The sequence below is a fragment of the Brachyhypopomus gauderio genome, unplaced genomic scaffold (genome assembly GCF_052324685.1).
Source record: "Brachyhypopomus gauderio isolate BG-103 unplaced genomic scaffold, BGAUD_0.2 sc64, whole genome shotgun sequence".
NCBI lineage: Eukaryota > Metazoa > Chordata > Actinopteri > Gymnotiformes > Hypopomidae > Brachyhypopomus > Brachyhypopomus gauderio.
Genome location: NW_027506885.1, coordinates 1,894,823 through 1,905,823, shown reverse-complemented (window position 1 = coordinate 1,905,823; position 11,001 = coordinate 1,894,823). Strand labels below are relative to the sequence as shown.

The 11,001-nt window shown below is 44.5% G+C and overlaps 1 protein-coding gene across 5 annotated transcripts in view; it reads left to right on the top strand.

The window, feature by feature from the left end:
- mapk10 (mitogen-activated protein kinase 10) overlaps nt 1-11,001 on the top strand; it is an 81,303-nt gene that overhangs the window by 40,795 nt on the left and 29,507 nt on the right. For 4 of the 5 annotated variants that reach the window (XM_076988818.1, XM_076988820.1, XM_076988819.1 and 1 more), the window contains exons 4-8: nt 1,945-2,074; nt 2,686-2,744; nt 4,523-4,661; nt 5,515-5,680; nt 7,969-8,040. In XM_076988818.1, the coding sequence (XP_076844933.1) occupies nt 1,945-2,074; nt 2,686-2,744; nt 4,523-4,661; nt 5,515-5,680; nt 7,969-8,040 (566 nt within the window). The remainder of the gene's footprint in view (nt 1-1,944; nt 2,075-2,685; nt 2,745-4,522; nt 4,662-5,514; nt 5,681-7,968; nt 8,041-11,001) is intronic. The other variant, XM_076988822.1, reaches the window with a different exon arrangement.

Below are 11,001 nucleotides of genomic sequence, written 5' to 3'. Positions count from 1 at the left end.
CACACACGCTCACCCATTTAACTAGTTAATTAGCATTTCTGATGGTTTCCTACTCTAGACCCAGGTGGTCACCCCAGCCCAGACGTCTGTCTTTTCATTACCCCTAATCCCGAGAGATACGTGGCTTGTAGCTGTTTTGGTAGCATCCTTTGTTGTGAGATTACAACCAGACCTTCATCACACCCGTCGTCTGTGCCTCTGAGGAAGAGGAAGAGAGTTTCATTAAGCAGTCAGAGGAAGATCTGAAGGAAAAATTCAGACCTTTTACTACCATATTAAAGCATAGATCTCCATAAAAACATGTTTTTAGTCCGGCCTGAACATGCCATATCAGACATTTTTACGGTCTGCCAGTAAAGATACTGTAAAAACGATTTCCAGAAATAACCAAAGGTTGTTTTAATCCCATGCGGATTACCATGTTAGTAAATACTGTGTCGTATCTTGTGGAAAAAGAGTTTTCCCAAATATGGAGGTGTCTGCAGAAGCATTAACTTGAGCTATATATTTTAGCATTTCCTTGCCAAAGACCTTCTCAGAGGTGAAATGCTCCTGGGAGTGTGAAGTTAATCGTAAATTAAGCTCTGCACTTCCTGTGTGTGTCTTGCTGATGTTCAAACCCAAGATGCTGTCATTGTAAGCAGTTCTATTAAACATCAACATTTTGCATAGAACATTTATGTAGGTTTACAGACAAGCAAGTGAGATATTTAGTGAGGTGTTTAGTGAGGTATTTAACCCAAGCCCAAGTCTCCTACTTCATAATATAATATATATATAAATGTGTAAATTGAATAATCACATCTCTGTAATTATGCCAAGATTTCTTATCCCACATGCACTGGTCATAAACATGAGAGAGTTCCTGAGGTAGCATTCAGGAGAATCTGAGTCTTCTGGGGTCCAGGGGCATTTAGTGTGTCCTCCTCACGCGTGAGTGTTAGCAGGACTGTCTCCCCAAAAGTGTTCAAGATGTGCTCAGTGCCAAGGGAGGTCACACTGGGTACCAATGTTTACATGTAGCAGCCATTTTGTGTTGAAAATGTAGTTTTTTTTTCATTAGTTTTTTGCACATATTTCCTGTATTTTCTGTTTGTATCTTAATAAAGATAAATGGGGGTGGAGGAATGGAAGATGGGTGAGAGATGGAGGGGGGGGTGGAGAAACTGAGAGACAGAGTCCTACGAGGATAGATGCAGACAGGCAAAGCTAAAACAGAATGGGATCTGGGAGTATATGAACGTTAAGGAAAGATTGAAAATACTACAAGTGAGATAGTGTTTAAAAACAGTGAACAAAACCAAAACAAAAATGCCCCCATGGCTTTGCCTCAAGACAGCTGTTTAAGGAGCACTGTACTGCACTCCATTTCCCAGAATTCAACAGGAAATGTGAATAGCAGAGTTAGCAGAGCCCAAACTCATGTTAAATGTGTTAGATCACATCACTGATGCTCTACTGTAGAAGAGATCTAATACTGCCTTATACATGGTTAGCATTATACAGGCTAACCCTAACACTAACCCTCTCATACAGTGAGATTAAACTGTATACTTTTTTAAATGAAACATTGTTTAACAGTGTTTACATGAAATGTATTATTTTAAGGCACCACATTTGCATTAGCATAGAACATTTTGATCAAACAAGATATGAATTCTTTGGTTGGTTTGATTTATCTCCAGCAGAATGTTGTGGTTGGTTTTCACACATATATTAAGTCATGTCTTCAACTAAATCACAGCATTAGTGGAAATTTTCTAATGAAAGTGATTTGTGTATTTGTAAAGTTACTAAGTTGTCGATACAGTCATATGTTTTGACGCTAGGCACCACTAGTTTTGACAGGCTCCTTTGTGTATAACTGGCACTACCACTTTGTTCTTGTGTGTTATGTTGTCATTGCAATAACGTGTGTGTGTGTGTGTGCGTGTGTGTGTGCAGTGCGGGATATGATGCCGTGCTGGACAGGAACGTGGCCATTAAGAAGCTCAGCAGACCCTTCCAGAACCAAACGCACGCTAAGCGCGCCTACAGGGAACTGGTGCTCATGAAATGTGTCAATCACAAAAACGTGAGTACACAACACTTGCTTACATCACAGGCTCTGCCCTGAGAGAGAGAGAGAGAGAGAGAGAGAGAGAGAGAGAGAGAGAGAGAGAGAGAGAGAGAGAGAGAGAGAGAGAGAGAGAGAGAGAGAGAGAGAGGATAGTGGGAGGGTGATTGAGAGAAAACAGAAACTTCTAGGACATTTTGCTGATTTTCCATGGAGTGTAATTCTCACAGTGTCATAATGCACCAAAACATTTTCCCCCTGGGTCTCTCTCTGTCTCCCTCTCTTGTTCTCACTTTAACTAATTTTCTCTCTCTCTCTCTCTCTCTCTCTCTCTCTCTCTCACACACACACACACACACACACACACACACACACACACACACACACACACACACACACTCATCTTTTCTCACTCTCACTCAGTTTTGTCTGTCATGATTCAGCGATGCCCTTGATCAGTGTGACTCTCTTCCATTTTCTTGGAATATGGAAACCATAAGGGAATGGATGAAGTATGAGAGCAGAGGTGCAACATGGGAAATGTAGTTCTAGCTGTGGTTGAGTCCTGCAACCTGTTTGTCATCAGATGTTGTTAACCATGTCCAACACTTCTTTTTTTTACCTTTCAGATCATCAGCTTATTAAATGTTTTCACACCACAGAAATCTTTAGAGGAATTCCAAGATGTGTGAGTATAAATCACTTCCTTTCATGCACCAGAAACGTTTTCATGCACAGGAAGCACAGGAAAAAATTTGTACACCACTAATATTCAAATGTAATATTGCATCATTTCTTAACGCCCCACATCGACTGACAGTGTGTCACACAGAATTATGTATGACATCCATTACATGACGCTGAGATTGCAGACAGTGGTGTTTTCACACTTTGTGTCATTTTCCTGAAGTAAATTTATAACCCACATACCAAACCACTTTTACATAGTGTAGCTGCTAGACCTGCCTGTGTTAACCTAAACCCTAGACCTGCCTGGGCTAACCGAAACCCTAGACCTGCCTGGGCTAACCTAAACCCTAGACCTGCAGGGGCTAACCTAAACTCTAGACCTACAGGGGCTAACCTTTGGACTTTTTTGTCCTTAATATTTTAATTGATATGTTTATTGATTTGCTAATCAATGTGCTAATTGCTGCACGTAGCTGATGTTCACTGCAGGAACTCCGGCTGGACTTCAAGACACAGAGATTATATCTAATTGTTCTCCTTCCTTTTCTATCCTCCTGGATTATTGTTCTTTCATTCCTATTACTCCAAACTAATGGTACATTATTTTAAATAAATACTGCAATAAATAAAGTAAAATAAATAAGTAAGGCACTACAAGAGGAGAAAGTATACTGTGTGATGGTATTCTTAATGCTACAAAATGCTAGTAGCTAGTATTTTGTACACCACAGTGTATAGTACACAGCTGTGGGTTGCTGGGACTATACGATAAAGCCCCAGGGATCTAGATTCAGTTCTCAGACAGCTGCAGCACTACCTTCTGCACTCAGAGGTGGGAATTACCTTCACCTTTATTTCTATATCAGTACCACCACCAGGACTTATCATTCTCAGAACATTCAGAACTCAGGTCATTCAGTACAGTGTCACCCAGTTAGCAGTATGAGGTTGTCAAACGAGTCATTCAGAATCTTCAGGACAAACACCCTCGTTAGGCTGTGCGTGACGAGGATGCTCCTTCAAGGATGAAGAGCAGTGAATTATTACTCTTCCTATGTGTGAACTGTTGGCCTGCACTGATGTGTGTTTCAGCATGTTTGTTCTGACACTGTCCCTGTGAGTGTGTGTGTGTGTGTGTGTGTGTGTGTGTGCGCGCGCTGCTCTGCAATGACACTGGCTCACTGAATTATTCCGCTCACATTTAATTAAGAGTAGAATTGATTGGCATCAGAAATAAATCAGTGTGTGAGAAGAGGGTGAGATGGAGTGAGATTGGAGTGAGATGGAGTGAGACGGGGACTGCTTTGTCTCCTTGAGAAACAAAATAAGGCATCTGAGCAGCAATAGGCACATCAGGAACTGTGGGCCTGTTTAGGAAACACTATAATTGCTATCATGTTTAATAATTACAGGGGGACTTTTATTCTGTCGGCATGCCAGGTTTGAAAAGCATCTGTTTCATGACAGCTTCATGCTTCTGGTGTGTTAAGAGATACTGCCTAAATGGTGTTACTGGGTGCTGGATGAGTGCTGATTAGCGCTCAATCACTAATCAATAGCTCTGTTCTCAACATAAGACCATGTAACGATCCTCATTGATTAACAGCAGTGCATTGGTAACGATGTGAGTGGAGGTGAATCACTTTGTAGAGAGACAGGTGCACACAGACAGGTGCACACAGACAGCCACAGTAGTCACAGTAGCACTGCTGGTAAATGTGTTGTGCATTAGTGGAGCTGCGTGGGTGGAGGTGACGTTCTCTCTGTTGGTGGCAGGTATCTGGTGATGGAGCTGATGGATGCCAACCTTTGCCAGGTGATTCAGATGGAGCTGGACCATGAGAGGATGTCCTACCTGCTGTATCAGATGCTCTGTGGCATCAAACACTTACACTCCGCTGGCATCATACACAGGGTGAGGTCTGCATGCAGGCGAACTGTGTGTGTGTGTGTGTGTGTGTGTGTGTGTGTGTGTGTGTGTGTGTGTGTAGGCGTTTTCCATCAATAATTCTTTGTCTACTCCAGTCCCCATACCTCAGTGACTAAACTCAGAACCTAAGAAGGATTCTTTTCCATTCCCAAGTGAACCTGATGTTTAACAAATGACCACAATAAAATTAGTTGCTCACATGAGGTCCAGCTAAGCTTGATTGTTTGAGTTTTTCTGTGATTACAGGTACATTCCTGCAAAGAGACATATGTGTTTAAGTACAGGGATGTACATGCACACATACACACACACGCTTATACACGCATGCACAGACATCCACCCACACACACACACACACACACACACACACACACACACACACACACCCCGCACACACACACACACGCTTGATTTGTATGAAATCAATGTAGCCCATAACAGGTAGAAAACATTATTGAGAATGATGAAAGTCCACAGACCAAACTACAGACCAAACTAAAGTTCTGTTGTCTTACTGCACAATCACACACACACACACACTCACACAAACACCCCACACACACACACATGCATGCACACACTCACCCACACACACATACGCTCATTTTAGCCAGTTCATGGAGAATGACATTATATTTACCACAATTTACACTTCAGTATTCACGTTTCTTCTATGGAGATTAAAGGATTTCCCCAAGGTGTTTTCAAATAGAGCATCTGGTGGTCTGATTTAATCTAGGACCCTGCCTGGTGTGTCCCTAGAAAACCAGCTCATGACCCCAAAAGCATGCTGAACTGAAGCGCCCCATTTACGCTCAAATGTTCCTGCTCCCCGAAGGACTTGAAGCCCAGCAACATCGTGGTGAAGTCAGACTGCACGTTGAAGATCCTGGACTTTGGGCTGGCACGGACCGCCGGTACCAGCTTCATGATGACACCGTATGTGGTGACGCGGTACTATCGGGCCCCAGAAGTCATTCTGGGCATGGGTTACAAGGAGAACGGTATGACAGGTTCAACTCAGGTTCAACCACAATCAGGACTTGGGCAGACCGATCAGGGTTGGGCAGTGCTATCAGAGTCCAGCAGGACTAGCACAGGGGGACACGATGTTGCTGTGGGTTGTTGTTGCAACTGAGCAGGAGTACAGACATTCAGCAGTTTCAAGACCAAAACTGTCTTATTAAACCAGTAGAGTCAGTGTCCTGGGGTACTGCAGTGTCCCGGGGTATTGCAGTGTCCTGGGGGATTGCAGTGTCCTGGGGTACTGCAGTGTCCTGGGGTACTGCTGTGTCCTAGGGTACTGCAGTGTCCTGGGGTTTTGCAGTGTCCTGGGGTATTGCAGTGTCCTGGAGTACTGCAGTGTCCTGGGGTACTGCAGTGTCCGGGGTACTGCAGTGTCCTGGGGTACTGCAGTGTCCTGGGGTATTGCAGTGTCCTGTTGTATTGCAGTGTCCTGGGGTACTGTAGTGTCCTGGGGTATTGCAGTGTCCTGGGGTACGGCAGTGTCCTGGGGTATTGCAGTGTCCTGGGGTACTGCAGTGTCCTGGGGTACTGCACCGCAAGTGATTAAATACACTCCAGCAAATCATGACAAGGTGTGCTTAACAATACTTACACTGCATCTTGTCAATTGCAATATTCTTAAGCAAGAAAATAAACACACAATAATCAAAAATAGTCTATAAATTCAAGTAAAACCCCAGGACGTCATTATTCCTTTTACCTTTTTAGCACATTGGTAAAACTCTTAGTACCCTGGGGTACTGCAGTGCCCCGGGGTATTGCAGTGTCCCGGGGGATAGCAGTGTCCCGGGGTACTGCAGTGTTCCGGGGTACTGCTGTGTCCCGGGGTACTGCAGTGTCCCGGGGTATTGCAGTGTCCTGGGGTATTGCAGTGTCCTGAAGTACTGCAGTGTCCTGGGGTACGGCAGTGTCCGGGGTATTGCAGTGTCCTGTTGTATTGCAGTGTCCTGTTGTATTGCAGTGTCCTGGGGTACTGTAGTGTCCTGGGGTACTGCAGTGTCCTGGGGTATTGCAGTGTCCTGTAGTATTGCAGTGTCCTGGGGTACTGCAGTGTCCTGGGGTATTGCAGTGTCCTGGGGTATTGCAGTGTCCTGGGATATTGCAGGGTCCTGGGGTACTGCAGTGTCCTGGGGTACTGCACCGCAAGTGATTAAATACACTCCAGCAAATCATGACAAGGTGTGCTTAACAGTACTTATACTGCATCTTGTCAATTGCAATATTCTTAAGCAAGAAAATAAACACACAATAATCAAAAATAGTCTATAAATTCAAGTAAAACCCCAGGACGTCATTATTCCTTTTACCTTTTTAGCACATTGGTAAAACTCTTAGCTCGTTACTTCCTAAATAAGGAAACAAACAGCAAATTAATTTGCTGTTAGCGTCCTTATGGTTAGCATCATCACAGTTACCATATTAGCATACTCACAGTTATCTCATTCATCACATACACCCATCCTCATTACGGCAGATGGGAAAATCTTTCAAGTGTATTTTCTCGATAAATGCTGCATTTCTACATTTTTGGATATATGCTGACAACACTGCCGAAGAATGTTCAGAGTTCAAACTAATATTCAGATGATTCAGCAAATAAAAGACTTGGCTGATTAACCATATGATCTGCTTCCCAATTGGCTGGGGGAGTTGTATTGCTGTGTGATCTGCTTCCTGATTGGCTGGGGGAGTTGAATTGCTGTGTGATCTGCTTCCTGATTGGCTGGGGGAGTTATATTGCTGTGTGGCTGTTTGGTAGGGTCTTCAGTTCTGGCTCAGTCAGACACTTATAGATGTAAACAGTTCCTAAGACTGTTCAACTGGTGTATGCCTGTCTCACTTTGTTAATTCAATATAGGTATACCCTGCCTGTATGTGTGTGTTTAAGTGGGCGCGTGTGTGTGTGTGCATGCGTGTGTGTGTGTGTGTGTGTGTGTGTGTGTGTGTGTGTGTGTATGTGAGTGAGTGTGTGTGTGTTGGGGGGTACACGTTTCAGATGGGAGTTTCCTGCCGTGATCAGTCCACTGAGATTCTCTCTGGGTCTCTGCATTGTTGGACTTTAACCGGTAGAAATGCCACTAGTCCTCATGTGACTCTTGTAATCATTAATATTTTCACACTGCCAGTGTGAATAACTACTGCTTTAGAAGTCTCACTCTCATTCACTAATAGCCTGCTTGCTCTAATGCTAACCAACATCTCTCTCTCTCTCTCTCTCTCTCTCTCTCTCTCTCTTTCTCTTTCTCTTTCTCTCTCTCTCTCTCAGTGGACATATGGTCTGTCGGTTGCATTATGGGGGAGATGGTACGCCACAAAATTCTGTTCCCCGGCCGCGACTGTATCCTTACAAAGGTTCCCATGGCCCTCGTGACCCTTGCCTCTCTGGTTCAGCGCAGCGCCCTTCAATGCTGTCCCCACCATCATGACGTCCCACCATCATGACGTCCCAACCTCCACCTCCTCTCTGTCTTCTCTTCATCTGTCCGGGCTCAGTGTATGCAGCCTGGACCTGTATTCACAAGTGTTAGCTCCTTTAAGCCCTAACCCTAAGCCCTAACCCTAAGCTCTAAACGTAAGTGCTAACCCTAAGCCCTAGCCCTAATCCCTAACAATAAGACCTAACACTTATCCCTTATCGCTTATCATTCATTTCCTTCACCCATAATTTGATGTTCTTTAGATTTGAGCCACAATATTTCTTATTAGTGTAAAAGTAACAATACTAATCTCTCTGGCTGATTCTGTGTTTGTTTGAGTGTTACCGCTCAATAACAGGGATTGTCAGTGTGACCATTTATCTAAAGGGCTCTCAGTGGGGATACGTGTAACACCTGTGAGTCAGTAACTCACACACTCACTGCAACTTTATCAGGTTTGTTTTTTTGTTTGTTCACAGCTATCAGCTTGTAACCACGTTGTGTGTTAAGATCACTTGTTATTGGTATTTTGCGTGAGCGGCTACACAGAGCACGTTAAGCGTGTCCTGTTGAGATTAGGCGATTGCTGAGGCGCCGTCCGTAGTGAGGATGAATATGGGCTTAAATGTGCAGTTCTGCACTCCTGTGGGGACTTAGAGATTCCCATGTGAATATTTATGAAGAGTGCTACCTGAGGTGTGTGTGTGTGTGTGTGTGTGTGTGTGTGTGTGTGTGTGTGTGTGTGTGTGTGTGTTGGGCTGAGCATGCAGACCTCAGGTTCTTGCTCCACGGTTCTGGGATGGCTCCCTGTTGTTAATGGATGCCCACATTTGCGTAATTAGTGTTTGGAGCTCAGGGGAAGCTGGCTGGAGAGAGAGTGTTTCTCCTCTCCTCTCATTACTCCCTCACTCACACGTTCATACCTCCTCCTCTCCTCTCATTACTCCCTCACTCACACGTTCATACCTCCTCCTCTCCTCTCATTACTCCCTCACTCACACGTTCATACCTCCTCCTCTCCTCTCATTACTCCCTCGCTCACACGTTCATACCTCCTCCTCTCCTCTCATTACTCCCTCACTCACACGTTCATACCTCCTCCTCTCCTCTCATTACTCCCTCGCTCACACGTTCATACCTCCTCCTCTCATTACTCCCTCACTCACACGTTCATACCTCCTCCTCTCCTCTCATTACTCCCTCGCTCACACGTTCATACCTCCTCCTCTCCTCTCATTACTCCCTCACTCACACGTTCATACCTCCTCCTCTCCTCTCATTACTCCCTCGCTCACACATTCATACCTCCTCCTCTCCTCTCATTACTCCCTCGCTCACATGTTCATACCTCCTCCTCTCCTCTCATTACTCCCTCACTCACACGTTCATACCTCCTCCTCTCATTACTCCCTCACTCACACGTTCATACCTCCTCCTCTCCTCTCATTACTCCCTCACTCACACGTTCATACCTCCTCCTCTCCTCTCATTACTCCCTCACTCACACGTTCATACCTCCTCCTCTCATTACTCCCTCACTCACACGTTCATACCTCCTCCTCTCCTCTCATTACTCCCTCGCTCACATGTTCATACCTCCTCCTCTCCTCTCATTACTCCCTCGCTCACACGTTCATACCTCCTCCTCTCCTCTCATTACTCCCTCACTCACACGTTCATCCTCTGCTCCATCTGCAGGCTCCATGTGTTGTCCCTGAGTACTGATGCTCTGCGGTGAGGATGGAGGGTGTCTTCTCCATAACGTGTACCGCCTTTATCAGGCAGCTGACAGACATACTGCATTAGATTTAGTGGAGCTGTTCATAGAGCTGTTTATGTGATGGCATAGAGCTGTTTATGTGAGGGCATAGAGCTGTTCATAGAGCTGTTTATGTGAGGACATAGAGCTGTTTATGTGATGGCATAGAGCTGTTTATGTGAGGGCATAGAGCTGTTCATAGAGCTGTTTATGTGAGGGCATAGAGCTGTTCATAGAGCTGTTTATGTGAGGACATAGAGCTGTTTATGTGATGGCATAGAGCTGTTTATGTGAGGGCATAGAGCTGTTCATAGAGCTGTTTATGTGAGGGCATAGAGCTGTTCATAGAGCTGTTTATGTGAGGGCATAGAGCTGTTCATAGAGCTGTTTATGTGAGGACAGAGCTGTTCATAGAGCTGTTTATGTGAGGACATAGAGCTGTTCATATGAGGACATAGAGCTGTTTATGCGAGGACATAGAGCTGTTTATATGAGGGCATAGAGCTGTTCATAGAGCTATTTATGTTATAGCTCTAAGGACATAAACATAGAGCTGTTCATGTGAGGACAGAACAGTATGTAGAGCTGTTTATGAGGATATAGAGCTGTTCATGAGGACCCAGAGCTGTTCTAGATGCCTCCCAGCACACAACACCTTAAGTGGGAAGATTAGCTAAAACACACAGTGCTGTTGTTCCTAATGAAGAGCATTTTGAACCTTCTGTCCACTGCAAATCAGTGACCTTTCTCTTTATACTGAGACTTAAAAACACAGGGACAGCGTTTGATATATTCTCTCCTACGATCTCATTAGTGTAATTCATTGAGCGGAAAGCTAACCTCCATGTCTGGTTGCTTACATCGTGTGTGTGTGTGTGTGTGTGTGTGTGTCTACACTTTTCATATTGACCCAGAAGACCAGAGGTGCTTATTTAGACTTTCTCAAAAGCTTTTTTCAAGCCGATGATTTATTCTCAATTGAGTGAATTTCCTCTTTTGTGTTGTATTGTCATTTTACCTCCGTAATCTATAAGTTCATCTGTTTGAAAGCCACATGATTTTTAAACGACGTTCATACTAAGTCTCTTAGAACCAAAGTGTTTGTCCGTGTTGAGTCAGCGTG